Raw genomic sequence first — 20396 nt, 5'->3', positions numbered from 1 at the left:
ATCAAGCAAGGGATACAAGAAGAAGGAAATTCAGAGTTTCGAGTATCAGACAGTGGAGTTCTTTATCAGGGGAGCCGCCTTTGTGTCCCCAATGATGAAGAGCTGAGAAAGAAAATTTTAGAGGAAGCTCATAGTGCACCCTACTCCATGCATCCTAGTTCTACCAAGATGTATCAAGACGTGAAACAGAGGTTCTGGTGGTCTGGACTCAAAAGAGATGTAGCTAAATATGTCAGTACCTGCCTGACATGTCAGAGAGTCAAAGCAGAGCACCAGAGACCAGGAGGAGTTCTAAAGCCTCTCCCTATACTAGAGTGGAAGTGGGAAGACGTATCCATGGACTTTATAACAGGTCTCCCAAGAACCACAAATGGATATGATGCGATATGGGTAATAGTGGACAGATTGACCAAGTCTGCTCATTTTCTAGCCATCAAGGTGTCCCATTCTATAGAGCAGTTGGCACAGTTATATGTTAAGGAGGTGATCAGACTTCACAGAGTTTCTAAATCTATTGTGTCTGATAGAGATGGGTGTTTCATCTCTCACTTTTGGGAGTGTGTTCAGACTGCACTAGGCACCAAACTCAAGTTTAGCACAGCCTTCCATCCTCAGACTGATGGACAGACAGAGCGAGTAAATCAGATTATAGAAGATATGCTCAAAGCTTGTGCACTAGATTTCAAAGGAAGTTGGTGCAAGTATCTATGCTTAGCTGAAATTGCCTACAACAATAGCTATCATGCCACCATCAAGATGGCACCTTATGAGGCACTGTATGGCAGGAAGTGCAGATCACCCATTTGCTGGCAAGAAGTAGGTGAGAGAAAAGAAATGGAAGTAGAACTGGGCATTCAGACAGAACTGATAGATGAGACTACTCAGGCTATCCAGAAGATCAGACAGAGGATTGAGACTGCCCAGAGTAGACAGAAGAGTTATGCTGACACACGCCGTAGGCCACTTGAATTCCAAGTAAGGGATTCAGTCTTTCTCAAGGTCGCTCCTATGAAGGGAGTGATGAGATTTGGCAAGAAGGGCAAATTAAGTCCTCGTTATGTAGGACCCTACCCGGTTACAGAGAGGATTCGGAAGGCAGCTTACAAGCTGGATTTACCACAAGACATGTCAACAATACACAATGTATTTCATGTCTCTATGCTAAAGAAGTGCATTCACGACCCTAGCCAAGTGATTCAGCCTCAGACAGTGCAGATCCAAGAGGATCTTAGCTACGAGAGCAGACCTACACAGATAGTGGACAGAGCAGTCAAGAGACTAAGAAACAAAGAAGTGCCACTAGTGAAGGTCATCTGGCAGAACCAGAAGCACGAGGAAGTCACTTGGGAGCGGAAAGACAGTATGAGACAGAAGTATCCAGAGCTATTCTAAGTTCGAGGACGAACTTTTTATAAGGTATGGGGGATTGTAACGACCCAATTTCCCCTATTTCGAGTTCTAAATGTCCTCAAAAATATCTGGAAATGCTTTTAAAATATTCTAGAGATTTTTAGAAATTTTAGAGTATTTTTATGCAATTTTTTGAGGTCGTTTGGTATTTAAACTAAACGAAGGAAGTTTTGACAAAAAAATTGTCAAAGCTGGGATTCGAGCCGTGGACCTCGGACTTGAACCGAGTCTTAACTGAACTCAACCAACCAGCTGGTCTGCGAGTATTTTGTTAATCAAGAAGGGAATAAAATGTATATAAGGTAGAAGTTAGTAACAGAGAATAAGAGGAAAAAGGGGTGCAGCGAGGATCGAACCTGCGATCTGTGGCTTCGAGCAAAACCCGCTTGACCGGCTGCGCTCGCGGGTTGTGTTAACCTAAGAGGGAGAGAAAAATATTTAAGTTACAGTTGGAACCGAGAATAACTTAAGGGATAAGTTTATATTTCCATTTCCCGTGACCTAACTTCGCGATCCCTCTCCTCTTCTCCTCACACGCGACGCCGCGCGACTCTTCTGCTCGGGCAAAACAGAGCCGTGTTAGGGCTTCATCTCCGGCGCCGAAAAAAGGGCTCTTTCCAGCCGGTCTTCACCCAACCGTGACCCTCTCGTCGTGGAGAGCACGCGGACCCGAAGGAGACGCCGAGACCTTCACCTATCTGAAACCCTAGCAGCCATCTTCTCGGTTGTAAGTTAAAGAACAAGGGTGAGTCACTACTCACCTGCAGTAGGATAGTTTCGAATTTCTATTTCTTTTGTTTTTGAATTTTTCAGTGATGTTGGTTTAGGGTTTGCCGCCGTGACCATCAAAGAAAGAATAGGATGGGTAAAATTCAAGCATGTGGGTTTTATACCTCAAGATTTATAGCTTGAATTCGGATTTTGTTATACTAGGCAATGAGAAATCTCTTTTTGGTTCCTTGTCGTGGGCTGAAATTTGAGTTTACAGTAGTAATTCCTCTTTTGGTTCTTTGCCGTGGACTGAACAGTAGCAACCTTCAGTTCTTTTTGTTGCCGTGGCACATAGGATAAAGAACAATTGATGTCTTAGTTTTCAGTAGTTGAAAGCATTATGGCATGTTTAAAAGCTTTCCTTTACTCTATATAAATATAAGCTGGGAATAAGTTTTCATAGGTTGTTTCACTTTCATGAAACATTTCAGATTCTTATTCTTTTCACCATGCTTCTTACGAAGGTATACCCTGCTCTGTTCGTCTGGAATTTTACAGTTTAAAGATCTGTTGCTCGATGAGGAATTTTGAGTTTTTTGGGTTTCTTTTGTTTAATTTTGCTATAATTAGTTTAAAGGGTTATGTTGCTTGATAAAAGTATAGCTATGAACAAGTTACAGGGATCTTTAGTTTCGACATGTTCTGGTTTTTGTTTGTGCTGGGTATTTGAATTGAAAACAAGTTTTATGTGGGTTTTAAAACTCCAGCACGTTTCAATTTGTGATGGCAACAGTAATTTTCCTTTATGCTTTGCTTGGATGAAATTAATTTAGAATGAGTAGTATCTCTCAGGTTCTGTTCTAGTAAACCCACGTTTCAAGAACAACCTTAAGCTTAACACGTGTAATAGGTTTAGATAACTAGCATTCCTTACTTTAAGCATGCTGTGCGGATTTTTGATATATATGCATATATGTATTCATTTGCTTTTAAAAGCTCTTTAAAGTGAAACATACAGTTAATTTTCCTTGAACAAGCATGAACGACCTTCATTTTTAGCACCTTTGTGTAGCAAATTTAGTTTATATAGTTATACATGAGCAGATCTTTTAGCTTTCATTTGCTAATAATTAAATATGATTAGTTTAACATGAACAGTTATTAAGTTTATCTTGTAGTTGATTGGCTTTGTTTTATTTTATATAGCATGCTCAGTTAGTTGCAATTCTCAACTTGTTAGATCAATTTACAGTGTTCTAGTAAGCTCTAATAAAGGATTATGAGAAGTATGAGTAAAGAAAAGAAAGAAAAAGGTCAAGACCTTAAGTAAATTCCAAAGTCAAGACTTTAGGGATTTTGGCACACAAGGTGTCTATTAAAATGCTAAGACATTTAAAGAAGAAGTAATTAAGATTATAAGTATTTTACTTTTAAGAAGAGGCTAGTACCCGACTCCACAAGGTTATCGTTAAACAAATCTAGGTGTACAATTCCAAGGTCTTGGCCCTCGTAGACCAAGGTCTGCTCTTTTAGGATTGGTGGCTCGCTACCTCAACCTATTAGGGAACGCGCATAAGATGGTACTATGTCTGGGCCCAAGAGAAGTTGATTACTATTTTGAAGTATTAAAAGCATAAGCTTTTGAACAAGTAAAATAAGTTTCACATCAGTACAAAAGTATTAAAAAATAAGTTTCACATAAGTATTAAAGAATAAGTCTTTAAGCAAGTGAAATAAGATACAGAAGGTGTTTAGAATTCAGTAAGTTAAGTTCTTTATGCAAGCATGATAGTATAGACTTGCCTTACATGTTTAGCCTTTCAGTATGTTTCTTTACTAATAGAAGAGCATGAGTTAGTTTACTGTTATTTGCTATTTATGAGCATGATTAGCTATACATATTTAGTATTTCAGTTAGTATGATTCCTTTGCTATGTATGAGCATGAGTAGCTTTATATGTTAGCATTCAGTTTTAGCATGTTTTTATTTATATACATGCATATCGAGTTTTTGTAAGTTAGATAGCGCTCACTAAGCTTTATGCTTATAGTTTGCATTTCCTCCTACTGCAGATAAAGGAAAAGCTAAAGTATGAAAGGAAGGCGACAAGGTGGTGGTGATGAAGGTGTGTAATGGCTGGACTATGGGGAGATCAAGAGTTTGCTAAGGAATTGTCAAGATCTTTCTGTTTAGAGTTCTTTTTGGTTTTCCTTAAACGCTATTATGAAGTTGGGACTGTAATTGAGTTTATTCCGTAATTGTAGGCTGATATGTCCTATTGTTGGTGTTATATACTTGTTTACCATTGCTAGAATAGTTTCCTTTGAGTTATTGTGTTGTTTACCATTGCTAGAATAGTTTCCTTTGAGTTATTGTGTTTTTATTGCTGCGTGGTTGTGTAATTATATGTTCCAGCCGCCTGTGGCTGAGTATACACTGTTTGTATTGTTGATTTGGTCACTGGTATAGGGGAGACTCTGCCGAAATTTTTCGGTAGGGATTCCTCGTAGTTAAGTAGCGTACCGGTTAAGTAGAGTTAGTAGTTAAGTAGCGTCCACCTTTAGAGAGTAGTAGTAGTGTAGAAGGTGGGTCGTTACATAACTACACACTTATCGGGATAAACTCTACATTGTATCCGGTATCACATAATTGACTAACACTAAGCAAATTAAACTCCATATTTTTAGCCAATAGGACTTTATGAATGTTAATTGTAGATGATACCTCAATTGTACCTTTACCTATAATCTTGAGCTTTCCACTATTCCCAAATGATACCGTTCTTTTTTTTATATAATTTATTATGGAGAACTTGCTCACATCACCGGTCATGTGTCTTGAGCAACTACTATCCACAATCCACATACTTACATCCTTCTTCTCTTCTACCTAGGCAACGTAAAACACACAACTCTTTGGTACCCATGCACTTGATTTGGAAATGTCATTCAAATATTTCTTAGGCACCCAAGCTTGTTTTACCTTGCCTTTAAGATTCTTCTTGACTTTGTTTCTAAGTGCATCATTTCTAGTACCATTGATTAGAGACATGTATGCAACTTCCTTTTTCTTAGGTCTATATCATATTCTGGCTTTGTTGTAAATAGCTCTTTGGTCTCTAATGATCATATCTAGATATTTGGATCCATTTGTGAATTTCCCTAGACATGCTCTTAGTTTAACCACGTCATTTTTCAATATTTCATTTTCTTCCTTGAGCATACTTGACTTACTAAATGTACATGCATCATTTCTAATAGATTTAAGTTTTCCCTTCAAGGTCTTCACCTTAGATTATGATTTAACAAAGGCATTCTTGAGAGGAGCAATAGTTTTATAAAGAAATTCTACTTTAGGAGATTCTTTTATCTCATCGTCACTTGATGATTCATCACTTGACGAATCCTCTTCACTTGATACTTCCTCTTGACTTGATCCTTCTTTGTCATCTTCAAGTGTCTTAAATGTCATATGTCAGGTAACGTGGCATAGCTCATCTTCATCCGATGAGTCAATGCTTGGTGTATCCCATGTAGCTTGGGCCACCATGCCTTCCTTCTTCTTTTTCTCCTTCTTCTTTTCCTTTTCTTCTTTCTTGTTCAATTCTGAGCAATTTGGCTTGATGTGTCCTTTCTTATTACATCCATAACAAATGACATTAGTATTAAAACTTGAACTTTGACTGCTTTTACCTTGTGAGGGTTGAAACATCTTCTTCACATCCTTCCTTGAGAATCTCCTTGTTCTTCCCATCATCTTCTTAACATAATGAGACACTTCACTTGCTGACATTTCATCATCACTATCCGATGACTCTTACTCAGATTCGGATGATGAGGATTCTACCTTCTTTTCTTTCTTCTTTTTCTTCTCCTTCTTTTCTACAATGAGAGTTATACCCTTCTCTTTTGAAGACACATTAACTTATTCATGAAGTTCAAATTCGCAAAATAATTCATCAAGCTTAACTAAAGAAAGATCTCTAAAAACCTTATACACATCAACCATTGATGCCCATAAGGTGGTTCTAGGAAAGGATTGAAGAACATACCTTACTAGATCTCGATTGTCAATTTTCTCACCTATTACATGAAGCCCATTGACTATCTCCTTGAATCTACCGTGCATTTGACTTACGGTCTCATTGTTCTTCATGGTGAAGGTTTGAAGTTGCCCCAACAAGAGATCTCTCTTAGCCCTCCTTGATTCGCTTGATCCCTCATTTAACTCAATGAGATTTTCCCAAAGCTCTTTGGTGAAGTTGAATGGTCCTACTTTGCTTAATTGCTCCTTTGAAAGTCCACATTGTAGGGTTGTTGTGGCCTTTTCATTTGCTTGGGCCTTCTTTTCCATTCATTTTGTCGAATCCTTGGTTGGAAGAGGTGCTCCTGACCCATCTTTTGACTTCTCAAATCCATCTACAACACTAAACTAATTTTCAATATCATTCATTAGGTAATACTCCATCATACCTTTCTAATACGTGAAGTTGTTTCCATCAAAGAAGGGTGGTCTAGAGGTACTATATTCCTCTTGAGACCATCTCCAATGCACATCACCAAATTTGGTGCAATTTTCACACTAAAATGGTGCAATTTCAACACCTAACACTATTTCAACTCCAACCCATCATCACCATATCACACCAAAAAGGAATATTCTTTAGAATATTCTATAATTCTTATTAATTTTTTTATATGATAATTATTATATTTAAAATTAATACTTCTTAATATTTGATATTTTAAATTTTTTTAAATTTAGTATCCAACTAATTAATATATATATATATATATATATATAATTTTTATTTATAATTTTATTATATAATTACTCAGGCATAAATATATTTTAAAAATATTATAAAATCACACACAATTAGGATAAAATATTTTACTATTTTATATTTAAAACAAACAAGGATACTTAATTGAAAATATAATATTACAAGACTTTAACTTTCAGAATTACTATATTATTCCCATAAATGCTCAATTAATGCATTTCGAAGGGCAATATGAGCTTCTTTGTCTTTGATTTGTCTATATCGAGCTAGAAACTCTTCAAATTGAGTACCATCATCTCCTGCGGGCTCAACATCTGGAGTCGGCACCTCAAAGTGTTCCACGATTGGTGCATTTAAATCACGTTCATCTTCAATTATCATATTATGCATAATAATACATGATGTCAGTATATCATGTAAAATATTTTTCTGCCAAAAACGTGAAGGTCCTGCAACAATTGCAAAGCGTGATTGGAGCACGCCAAATGCTCGCTCAACATCCTTTCTACACGCTTCTTGCTTCATTGCAAATAATTTATTCTTTCGACCTTGTGGAGCATGAATCGTTTGAACAAGTGTTGACCATTTTGGATATATACCATCAACTAAATAGTAACCCATATTGTACTCTTTTCCTTGAATGACATAATGAGCAGGAATTGTAATACCTGTAGCAAGATTAGCAAAAAGATGAGAAGACTCAAGTACATTAATATCATTGTTCGATCCTGGCAACCCAAAATACGCATGCCAAATCCACAGATCATAATCGGCTACAGCTTCTAGAATAATTGTTGGCTTTCCACTACGACCAGAATATTGTCCTGCCCAAGCTGTTGGCCAATTTTGCCATCTCCAATGCATGCAATCTAGGCTACCTAACATACCTGGAAAACCTCGTAGCTCACCAATATGAAGTAGCCTAGCAACATCGTGAGCATTTGGAGATCGTAGGTACTGCCCTCCAAAAACTTCAACAACGGCACGACAAAATCGTTTCACACTTTCAATAGCAGTTGATTCCCCTATTTTAATGTACTCATCAGTAGCATCTGCTGGTACACCGTATGCTAATATCCGAAATGCAGCTGTTATTTTTTGCAAGATTGACAAACCAAGTCTTCCAAGCCCATCTCTTCTCTGTATAAAATAGTTGTCATGATTAATAACAGCATCACAGATACACATAAATAAATTCCGTCCCATTCTGAATCTTCTTCGAAACATTGCATCATTATACAATGCATTTTCGGTGAAATAATCATTGAATAGATTACGATCAGCAGCTTCACGATTACAATTGATCATCTTATGACCAAGAATTAAGCCTCCATGCCTGCTTTTGTTGCTTCCTTCATTGAGATAATTTAAGATAATTTGATTATTGGTAGAAATCACCTGAGCGATCAGTTGTTGCCTTGCACTAAAACTTTCTGCATAGTTATCATCATCAGAGCTTGAAGATGATAAATTTGATGAACCTTCAATATTGTTATCCATTTTCTGAGATAATTGAATGGATGAGGTACATGTTGCTTATGGGGTATGTATTTATAATGTATGTTATAAACACATTTGGACAAATATGCACAGATGATGTGACACAACAATGACAACATCGAGACAAGTATAGCAGGCGACATGACCGGGCATTGAAAACACATTTTTTTGTGCCCAGATGATGTGACCTAACAATGAACACATTTGGACAAATATGCACAGATGACGTGACACAACAATGACAACATCGGGACAAGTTTGGTAGACGACGTGACATGACACTGAATCAAAATTTGCATAATTTTATATTCACATTTTTTCACTATATAATGGCTTACCAGATATTGGTATAACACATTGTATGTCAACAATTTTTGTGAGGGTTTCTCTTCTACTAAAATGAGTGCAACCCCCCGACAAGCTTCATACTCATTTGAAGAAGATAAACACTTATGTTATGTTTACCTTCATATTTCACAAAATCCAATCATTGGGATCAACCAATCGAAGGATCAATTCTAGGCAAGAGTTGAGAAAGAGTTTCATACAGATCCAAATTTTGCACATCATAGCCGACCGCCAAGATCTTTGCAAAAAAGAATGCTTCTTATGCTAAGTTCAGTATCCAAAATGAAAGGTTGCATTCGACAAATCGAACATCTGAATCCTAGTGGAGCATCGGAACAAGATATTGTAAGTTACTATGCTCATATTTATTTTAGACTATCTAAATTTTAAAATCTAACTCTAAATTTATTAATACATATTATTATCTTCATAACTGATGTTCAATTATTTTCTTGCAGTTAACTCGTGCCAAAATGTTATTTGCACAAGACCCAAAATACACAAAGGGTTTCAAATTTGATCATGTCTGGAATATTCTCAAAGATATTGAAAAATTTGGCACTGACACTATGAATACTGCATCCATGAAATCGCGACAACAAAATGCTAATGCTGGTTCATCTGAACAATAATTCTCCGAGGAAGCATTTCATACACCTTCATCTCCTTGTGTGTCTGCTTTTGATCTTAATATCATTGATTCAGATAACGGTGGTAGTTCTATTAAACGACCTCCAGGGGTGAAAAAAGCAAAAATGAAGAAAAAGAATGATGAACAGATTGCAAAGGTAATTAATATTAATGCTCAACTTGTTGAGGCAATGAATGCAAGTACTGCTGCTATTACAAAAATGGCAGACACTATGCTTTACAAGGAAGAAACCAAAATTTTATTCAAAGATTTGAACTCGATCTCTAACCCGATGATGCGTGAATATATTCGCAATTAGCAAATTAGAATTATGCAAAAGAGAATGCAAGTACAAGGATCTCATTCAGCTGCACATCAAGGAGAAGGATCTCAAACATCTCAAATACAGGGAGAAGGATCACAACTTAATCAATATCAAGGTGAAGATCAAGAATCTCATAATCCTACGAATATTTTTGGACAATTTCATAATTATTTTAGCGGAATGGGGAGTGATCTTCCTGAATATTAGTATTATAATATTATTAAAGTAATTTTAAGTTTATGTGTGCTTTATTAGTATCGTTTGTACCATGTACTTGTTTGTTAAGCTTAGTTAATTATGTTTTAAAGTTTGTATTAGTAATATTTTAATTTAATGTCATTACTATCTTTATTTTGTATGTCAATGTAATGGGTAATGTATTGTATATTTATGCATATCAAAAATTTTAATATTTTATTGTATTATGTTTATGAAATTAGTGATAATTTATAAATGTAATTATAATTAAAATATATTAAATAAAATTAAAATAATAATTTTAATAAATTAAATATTTATAAATATACATAATAAAATTTAAATATTCTATTAAATGCACTTAATTTAAATTTATAATAAATAATAATTACATTTAATTATACTATAAATAAAGAAAAAGAAAAAGAAAATAATAATTATTAATTAATTACATTTGATTTTATAATAATATAATAAAAATAAAAATAAAAAAATCTCTCCATCACCAAATATGGTGATGTGAATAGTGCAACACCAAATATGGTGTTGCACTATTCACATCACCATATTTGGGATGGGTTTTGGTGTATGGGTTGGAGTAATTTGGTGTCAAATTGACACCAAATTTGGTGTTTTGGTGATGGATTGGAGATGTCCTGAAATGTCATCTTGATGCTTCAGTTGACAATGAGTTCTTCCGATGCGATCCGGGCTCTGATACCTTTGTTAGTGGAAGCACAAAAAGTAATGAAATAGAAAAGCAATAAAAAGGCAAGGCTAACTCCTCGATTTACTTGGTCTCCACCTCCTTGAGGTGACTAATCTAAGGAACACACACACCCAATCAAGCTTTATTATGATCTTCTCCTTTTCGATCCAAGAATGAAGGTGGAGAAACCTTTACAAGAGGTTCTCTTCCTCTCACAAGATTAAAGATGAGCTTAGGAAGAAGAGATTGAGAGTCTGGAGACTTAGAGATCACTTGGAGAGCTTAACAATATTTTTGTATCAGATAATGTCTTCTCTCCAAGCTTTCAAGCCTAATATACATGTTGCTGAAAACCCCGACACCAGTCATAACTATCAGTCGACTGATCTTAATTACACACTCCCATTCATCCTCTCCGAAGTTGCCCTTGAAGCCTTCCTCCTCAGCCTTTGTCCCTCAGATGCACTCAAGCCTGTAGCTCTTCTTCATGCCATCCTTCACGTTGGCATGAAGTCTGCTTCCCTCGGCTTCACTCCGTTGCTCCTTGTCCGCTGTCCCTCGGATACACCATCCTTCACCAATCTTCAAGGACTTGAGCCATAAGATGAGACTTTCCAAGATTGTGTGTTTCACCAAGTCCTGCATGTCTTAAATATATTAAAACCAACATGAAACCTTGTTAGGATGTATACTATAAGCCTAGCTTTTGTATGAACATCTGTTTTAAAATATTTTGAACTGAAAATCACTTTGGTCAAATGTTTATATTTTATATTTATATATATGTCGATGCAGTTGTCTATTTAATTCATATTGTAGATAACATGGTGTGTGGTGCCACACAGAAGATCATGTTATCGGTTCCTTATAAATTATAAATAGTAGCTCACAACCAAGATGGATAGGGACAAACCATTGGAACGGTTGTAGTGTAATTTGGTATTAGTTTGTCTTGACTATAAAATTACACTAGTAAACTATGTGTGTATTGAGCAAAACCATTTGAGGTTGTTCAATTTATACTAACTACATAAAAAAAACAAAATCTCTGTTATTATGGATGTGCGTCCTCTTAATCCCTATATAATAACAAGCACATGTACTTAGTATTTATTTCTTTAACTTATCAATTGATGAGATTGATTCATTAAATCAATAGACCCAATAAGTTGGGAAATAGTATTGTTTATATGGTGTGTTATTGATTATAGAAGGAATCTATGTCCTAATTATTTTGGCTGATGATGTCTCCTTGAGGAGCTCATAAGGATTATCATGTAAACCCTACAGGTGGACTTAGTCCGGCATGATAATAAAGTTGAGTGGTACTACTCTTGGAATTAGATATTAAATAATTGAGTTGTCAGTAACTCATTTAATTAATACGCATACGATATCTTAAACATGGGGAGATTAGCGCACTCATGATAAGTAGGAGCCTATATTGTAATATGGGATTGGTGCGGTAGTTCAATAATAACCCTTTAGTGGTATGGGTTATTATTGATAGACTTGGGTTGGGTGTTCGGGTCGAACATAAGAAGTCCAAGCCCTTCAGGAGGCCTAAACCAATTCCTCCTCTAGGTCCCTGTTGTAGCCTCTATATAAAGCCTCGCATCCACCCATCCAAGTTGTCGGTTGTTTTGTTTTCGGAGCCACATCTCTTCCACCTAGGGTCAGCGCCACATCTCTTCCACCTAGGGTCAGCGCCACATCTCTTCCACCTAGGGTCGACGCCACATCTCTTCTCCACCTAGGGCTGGCCACATCTCTTCCTTGTGGCCAGCACCCCTCCTCCTCCACAACAATGGTCGATGCCCCCCTCCTCCTCCCTGGTGGCTGGTGCCCCCTCCTCATTGCCAAGAGTCGGCTCCCCCTTCCTCCTTGCTTAGGGTCGGCACCCCCTTCCTCATTGCTTAGGGTCGGTGCCCCTTCTTCCTTAGTGGGCGGCGGCTTGAAGAAGAGGAAGAAGAGAAAAAGGTGCCCCATCCTAGAGCTTTCCTTGGTGGCTGGCAGTTTGGAAGAAACGAAGGGAAGGGTGGTTGTTGTATTGGTAGATCATCGCCCACACGACGTCTAAGAAGAGGAGAGGAATACAATAAAAGATCAAAAGGTCGTTAGCTACAAAGAAAAGGTACAACTAGTTCTTTGATTCCGCTATGTAATTAGTTTTATTTTCTTTGTATCAATTTTGAATACCAACACAAGAGGCCAGCGATCTTGTACTTCGATCAAGGTGTGCTTTGATCCATCAAGAACTTGCTTGATTGACCAAACACATGTCTGATAGAACATGCGGGTTGCTAGGAAAAGTTCTGTACTTGTACAACTTTTGTACAGGGAAATTGAAACAGAACAAAATTCTAGCGCCTTCAAGTGGTATCAAAGCATGTTTTCTGGTTCTATGTGATTGATTTTCAGTTAAATTATGCACTGCTCATAGTTTAGGTAGGATAATAGTACGATGTGCTAGAAAGATTAACTTTGTGGTTGCAGGCATCCTAGGTCTAACTATTATGGCTCTTTTGTGTTTGTGTGTGATTTAAACCCTCGGTCATGTCGAGGTTGATGTGTGTGCATGATTGTAATAATTAAATACGTCCAGTTGCCGTATCAATTTTTTACATTCTGTTCGATCTAGATTACATGTAAATTCCTTTGTGGAATATAGGATCGATGAATGTAAATTTTATTTTTTTTGTTGCGGCTTGTATCCTTGCTATGCGTGGTGCTATTTTGAGGACCGGAGGCACGGAGAAGAAGGAAGCAAGATAGATGCGACGACTTGATCCATTGGCGGCATATTAGAGGACAGCGTTGGATGAGGCCATAATAGTTGAAAATTTTATTTTTATATTTATTACCTCTATATAATGTTTTTATGTGTTGTGATGCTATGTGTTGTGATGTGTGTGCATGTTAAAAGTCCTCGATTTAAATAACTAAGTAGGAGAGGGATTATTTAAATAAATTCCATGGTCTCCATTACTGGTTTGTAAGTGATGCATTCAAACTTGCGCGTTGGCTTTAAGTGTCTTCCTCCATATTGGATGAGTTTGTTTGCGGATCATTAGATCAAACTTCCTCTATGGATGATTATAGGAAATTATCTAGGAATGTGTGATCTTCTCTATCTGAAGGGGCACAATCCTAATTAATGGACTAAGTATCAAGTAATGGTATATACTTAGGTGCATTTAATAGTATCCTCCCCATCGGAGTCACTGCTATTATTTGTGTGATCGAAGATGAATCAACTGTTAATTTTATTTGTCAAAAAGTTAGGTTAACAAGATAATAAATTTAATGGGTAAAACCTCCTCTAACAAATGTTTGAATTAGTATACATCCACACTATCATGGTATATGAAATTCACGGTGTTTTGAGGTGTTGGTGAATTTAAATTATATTGTTTGAGGAATCAATATTATTTTAAATTCTAAAGTTTTGACCAAATATTTTATTTTGTGATTCTCAGGATTTCAAAATGGCTTTAAATCCTCTTGCTGTTATTTTAAAAGAAAATAAACTTATTGGTCCAAATTATATTGATTGGAAACGAAACTTGGACATTGTCTTAACTGCTGAAGAATACAAGTTCATACTTCTTGAGGTCTGCCCTAGCGTGCTTGATAAGGATTCTAGTGAAGAGGAGATAGAGAGACATAGAAAATGGGTCAAGGTAGATGAGATGGTGCGGTGTTACATTTTGGCTTCTATGTCAAATGTGCTGCAACATCAGCATCAGGCGTTACCCACTGGCTAAGACATGATGTTCAATCTCAAGGAACTCTTCGGACACTAGAATCGGGCTGCCAGGTAGGAAGCCATGAGAAACTTAATGACGACTACCATGACTGAGGGGCACCCGTGAGGGATCATATCCTTGAGATGATGGCTCATTTGAATGAGATAGAAGTCCTTGGAGCTGAAATCGATGGGGAAACCCAGGTCGATATCATTCTCCAAATGCTGCCCAAAAGTTTTAAGCAGTCCTGCCTGAATTACAACATGAACAAAAGGGTTTATTCATTGGCGGAACTTCTGACAAAACTCCAACCGGAAGAAGGGATATTTCATCAAAATTCTCAAGTTCACATTGCTGAAAACGTTTCTTCCTCTAAGCCAAAAGTCGGAAAGAAGAAGAAGAAACAAGTTGGTTCGACAAAGAAAGTGATTCGACCTCAAGGGACTGGGTCGTAGGTAGGTGTGAAGAAGCTGAAGGGTAAGTGCTTCACATGCAAGCAGTCTAGACATTGAAAGGTGGGATGTCCTCATAGAAAGGAGAACAATAAAGGTATATCTTATTCATTAGTTATTGAAACATATTTAGCGGTGTTATCTATCGGTACTTGGTGTGTAGATACGGGAGCCACTGATCATGTCTACAATTCATTGCAGGGGTTCCAGGAAACCAGACGACTACATGAAGGGGAGATCACTGTCTACATGGGCAATGCTACGAGAGTGGCGACTGTTGCAGTGGGAGATGTTTATTTATCTTTTGATAGGATAAAACTTTGATTTTGAGAAATTATCTTTACATACCATGTTTTAAAAAGAATTTGATTTCAGTTTTAAAATTATTTATGGATGGATATTCTATTTCTTTTGATGACAAAGTGGTTGTCAAGAAAAATATGGTGGTTATCTGTTCTGGTGCATTGGTTGACAATTTGTATACTCTTAATCCAATAACTCCCATGATGCAACAAATGGAAATTAATAACACATCTTCTAATTCTAATACGAGAAAGCAACCTTCGGAAATGAACCAAACATATCTTTGGCATCTAAGATTGGGTCATATTAATTTGAGTAGGATTCAAAGGTTAATAGCCGATGGACCTTTGGGTTCATTTGTAGTGGAAAACTTTCCAACCTATGAGTCTTGCTTGGAAGGAAAAATGACCAAGAGGCATTTTAAAGCAAAGGGGTATAGAGCCAAAGAAGTGTTGGAATTGGTCCATTCTAATTTGTGGGGGCCTATGACTATCTAGGCAAGAGGTGGTTTCGAATATTTTATCTCTTTTATAGATGACTATTCGAGATATGGATACATTTACTTGATGCGTCACAAGTCTAAGTGCTTTGATAAGTTCAAAGAGTACAAGGTTGATGTGGAGAAACATCATGGTAAAAGTCTCAAGAGACTACGGTCTGATCATGGTGGAGAGTACCTCTTAGGAGAGTTTAGGAGTTACTTATCAGAGGTCAGGATTCAATCCCAATTATCTGCACCTGGTACACACCAACAGAATGGTGTGGCAGAATGAAGGAATAGGATCCTTATGGAAATGGTTATATCAATGACGAGTTATTCAGAATTACCAAATTTATTTTCGAGATATAATCTGGAAATGGCGGCATACATTCTGAACTTAGTGTTGGACCCCGTGGTAGTTTTGATGTGATCAACCAAGTTGGTTAGGTCCTGCTGTGTTTGATCCCTGTGTCTGAGTGTGTAGGAGCTTAGGAGCACAGGAAGTCGAGTGGAAGACGCAGCTAGCGAGAAGGACGGCACGGGAAGGGAGCCGACGGGCTCGGTGCGTTCGAAGGACGAGAGAGCTGCGGAAGAGTACTCCGGTGGGCGTGAAAAGCGTGCGCGGCGTTCGAGGGATGTTAAGCCGGGACGGAAGGCTGCTCGAGGAGAAGGCCAGGAATTGGGTTAGGGTGAGCCCTATTCCGGTTGGTCGCAATCACCCAAAAGAACGGAGCGTCGGAAGCTAGAAAAACCAAGCTGGAAACAGTGCTGCCAGCTTGGAGGCGCCTCCAGCAGGCTTGGAGGCGCCTCTATCATGAAGGCGCCTTCAACCCTGTTGAAGGCGCCTTTAACAGGTCAAATTTGACCGTTTATGCTACGGATAAAGTTTTATCCGCTGACCGAGCTGGAGGCGTCTTGAACCTTGTTGGAGGTGCCTTGGACCCTCGAGATAGACTTTCCAGGAGCTATATAAATGCCCCTGGAGCTAGGAATTCAACAACAACTCAAGCAATCAATCTGTAAGCAATTCCTAGTAGTATTTCTGAGCAATTAGAGTGTAAAAGGTTTCTCCGCCTTCAGAGAAGGAGAATTTTCTTAGTGTGCTTTTCACTACCCTGGATTAACAACCCTCTTGGTTGTAACCAGGTTAAACTTCTGTTTCTGCTTTTATTTTTTGTCTTTATTATTTTTACTACTGCATTTATTCTGAGTTGAAATCCGAGGAGGGTATAGTTTGTTTTTGTTTTCAGCAATTCACCCCCCTCTTTCCGGTCTCCGCTGCACCAACAAGTGGTATCAGATCCTGATCGCCTCACAAGGACTAACCGCTAACTGAAGCACTACGATCAAGACGATGGCCGGAGTGAACATCCATCCCCCGAAGTTCGACGGAGACTTCGACACATGGAAGCGCAAAATGGAGGTATTTTTTAAAACCGAATTTGACATTCTTTTAATAATGAAATATGGCTATGCAGTTCCGAAAGACGAGGAAAATACCTGGACGAAAAAGGAGCAAGCAAACTTCGTCGCTAACGGAAAGGCTGAGTTCCACCTACTCAGCGTTCTACCGCCGCAGGAGGTAAATCGGATCGGAAGCTACGACTCCATGAAAGATCTCTGGGAAAAATTCCTAGAGCTTCACGAAGGTACTTCCGAAGCGAAGCTAGCGAAGCGCGATATCCTCCGGAACCAGTTAACGAACCTCCAGATGAACCAAGGCGAGAAGGTAGCGCAACTCCAAGCGAGAATCAAGGAGATGATAACGCAACTAACGAACCTTGGAGAAGAGGTAAGCAACCGGGATTCCATCCGATACGCGCTCAATGCCTTCCCGAGAACTCCAGAGTGGGCCTCTTTAGTAGATGCGTATTACATCTCTAAGGACCTCAAGGTAAGTACTTTAGAACAATTATTTTTCACTTTTGAACTTCATGAATCTCGAGTTTCAGAACCCAATGGAGCAGAGAAGACAAGTCAGAACATTGCCTTAAAGGCAAAGATGAACAGTTCTGACTCTGAAGCCTCAGTCGACGAATCCGAAGCCTCAGTCGACGAATCCGAAGCGGCACTACTGGTAAGACGCTTCAATAAGTTTTTTAGTACTAACAAATTTAAATCGCAGAGGCATCATCGAAAGAAGAGGACGGTTCGTTGCTACAACTGCAACGAAGAGGGGCACATCAAAGATGACTGCCCAAAGCTAAAGAGAAAGGAGAAAGAAAGGGTAAAGTACAAGAAGCCAGAACCCTCCAAACACAAGAACCTAAAGGCCACGTGGGATGATTCATCATCCTCCGAATCGGAAGTCGAAGAATTCTTGGGACTAGCACTGATGGCCAACCATCAGCTAGAAGAAACGTCCAGCTCAGAGATGAGCATCGACGAAGGGGGAGGAACGTCAGAAGAAAGCTGTAGTGAAGGGGGAGCGTCACCAGATCAGGTAAGTAAGGTACGCAATCTAACCCCGAATCAATCTTTTAGATTTATTAAAGCTCTTTCTAGAGAATTAGATAAATTAGAAAAAGAAAATGAAAATTTGAAATCAGAAAATGAAAATTTAAAATTAGAAATTGAAAAATTGAAAAATGATGCATGCTTAAATCAATTTCCAAATTCAAAATTAAGAATTTATGGTAAATTAAATTGGTATATAAGGAGGCATCAAGGTCAACTTAGGAAAATACCAAGAAAATATGTACCCCCTAGATTTTTGAAAAATCCAGTAGGAAGGAACCTCTATTGGGTTCCAAAATCTGTGCTTAATTAATTTTTCAAAAATTAAAAAGCTTACAGTGAGAAAATTAAACATTGAAATTCTTTATGGAAGCTTTGTCTAAGGAAGTGGTTGTTGCTCCAATAACCAAGAAGGCCTAGTGCCTCGCCACGACCTGCAAGCTAAAATATTGAAAGAAAATGTTTAATTAACTTTATGAAAAAGCATTAAACAAGAATTAAATAATGCTTTGAAAGTATATTTGTTAAAATAAACAAAAATTCCATAGAATTTTTTTTTTAAAAAAAAATTCTAACTTAATTTTTTGGTTAGAAATTTTCTTCTGGAAAATTCTAAAAGTTCATTCACTTGACTTAGAAATTTTTTTGGGAACATTTGAACATTTACTTAGGATATTTTTCCTTAGAAATTTTTATTTTGGAAAATTTATTTTAACTTAGCAATTTTTTAAAAAATTCATTTTTAACTTAGAAAATTTTCAAAAAACTTCAATCTCACTTGAAAATTCTTAAGACCCCATTTTTGCTGTGATCAAAGGGGGAGAGAAAAGTACGGTTTAGAGAAAAGTACAAGTTTAGGGGGAGTTAGAATAAAATTTAAAATTTCTTTTTTTTTATCTTAAGTATTGCAATTTTACTAATTGTAGAAATTATGCTTAACTTGTTAGTTTAGTAATTTCTTCTTTAAAATTACTCTTTATGTCTATTTTAACCCTAACTTGAACTTGGGTTGATGCACATCAAAAAGGGGGAGATTGTTGGACCCCGTGGTAGTTTTGATGTGATCAACCAAGTTGGTTAGGTCCTGCTGTGTTTGATCCCTGTGTCTGAGTGTGCAAGAGCTTAGGAGCACAGGAAGTCGAGCGGAAGACGCAGCTAGCAAGAAGGACGGCACGGGAAGGGAGCCGACGGGCTCGGTGCGTCCGAAGGATGAGAGAGCTGCGGAAGAGTACTCCGGTGGGCGTGAAGAGCGTGCACGACGTTTGAGGGACATTAAGCCGGGACGGAAGGCTGCTCGAGGAGAAGGCCGGGAATTGGGTTAGGGTGAGCCCTATTCCGGTTGGCCGCAATCACCCAAAAGAACGGAGCGTCGAAAGCTGGAAAAACCAAGCTGGAAACAGTGCTGCCAACTTAGAGGCGCCTCCAGCAGGCTTGGAGGCGCCTCCATCATGAAGGCGCCTTCAACAGGTTAAATTTGACCGTTTATGCTACGGATAATGTTTTATCCGCTGACCGAGCTGGAGGTGCCTTGAACCTTGTTGGAGACGCCTTGGACCCTCGGGATAGACTTTCCAGGAGCTATATAAAGGCCCCTAGAGCTAGGAATTCAAAAACAACTCAAGCAATCAATCTGTAAGCAATTCCTAGCAGTAGTTCTGAGCAATTAGAGTGTAAAAGGCTTCTCCGCCTTCAGAAAAGGAGAATTTTCTTAGTGTGCTTTTCACTGCCCTGGATTAACAACCCTCTTGGTTGTAACCAGGTTAAACTTCTGTTTCTGCTTTTATTTTCTGTCTTTATTATTTTTACTACTGCATTTATTCTGAGTTGAAATCCGAGGAGGGTATAGTTTGTTTTTGTCTTCAGCAATTCACCCCTCTCTTGCCGGTCTCCGCTGCACCAACACTTAGTACCTTCTAAGTCAGTACCCTCCACTCCCACAGAATTATGGAATGGTCGTAAGCCTATTTTGAAATACATTCGGATTTGGGGTAGTCTAACACATGTGCTGAAGGAAGACGCTGATAAGTTGGAATCACGTACAGAAGTTTGCTTATTCGTGGGATATCCTAGAGGAACGAAAGGTGGTTTATTTTATGGTCCTAAAAATTAGAAGGTCATTGTTAGCACCAATGCCCAATTTTTAGATGAGGGCTATGTAATGAACCACAAGCCCATGAGTAAAATTGTTTTTGAGGAAATAAGAGAGGACACTTCTACTTTAGTACCAACGGTACAAGATGAGATACCACAAGTAACTGCAACACGTGTCACAAATGATGCACAATTATAGGTAGTGTCTCATCGTAGTGGGAGGGTTGTTAGGCAACATGATAGA

At 38.0% G+C, this 20396-nt stretch overlaps 2 protein-coding genes across 2 annotated transcripts; one reads left to right on the top strand and one right to left on the bottom strand.

The window, feature by feature from the left end:
- Positions 1-7097: 7097 nt before the first annotated feature.
- Positions 7098-8408, bottom strand: LOC122050433. Its single transcript, XM_042611333.1, has 2 exons — positions 7796-8408; positions 7098-7576 (listed from the first exon to the last, which is right to left on the bottom strand). Exons 1-2 carry the CDS (start codon positions 8406-8408, stop codon positions 7098-7100), a joined length of 1092 nt encoding a protein of 363 aa, XP_042467267.1.
- A 630-nt stretch (positions 8409-9038) lies between these two features.
- LOC122050432 lies at positions 9039-9706 on the top strand. The gene is made up of 3 exons (XM_042611332.1): positions 9039-9101; positions 9215-9371; positions 9462-9706. Exons 1-3 carry the CDS (start codon positions 9039-9041, stop codon positions 9704-9706), a joined length of 465 nt encoding a protein of 154 aa, XP_042467266.1.
- Positions 9707-20396: the final 10690 nt, after the last annotated feature.

The sequence above is a fragment of the Zingiber officinale genome, chromosome 3A (assembly GCF_018446385.1).
Source record: "Zingiber officinale cultivar Zhangliang chromosome 3A, Zo_v1.1, whole genome shotgun sequence".
Taxonomy (NCBI): Eukaryota; Viridiplantae; Streptophyta; class Magnoliopsida; order Zingiberales; family Zingiberaceae; genus Zingiber; species Zingiber officinale.
This window is presented reverse-complemented; position numbering and strand designations above follow the sequence as displayed.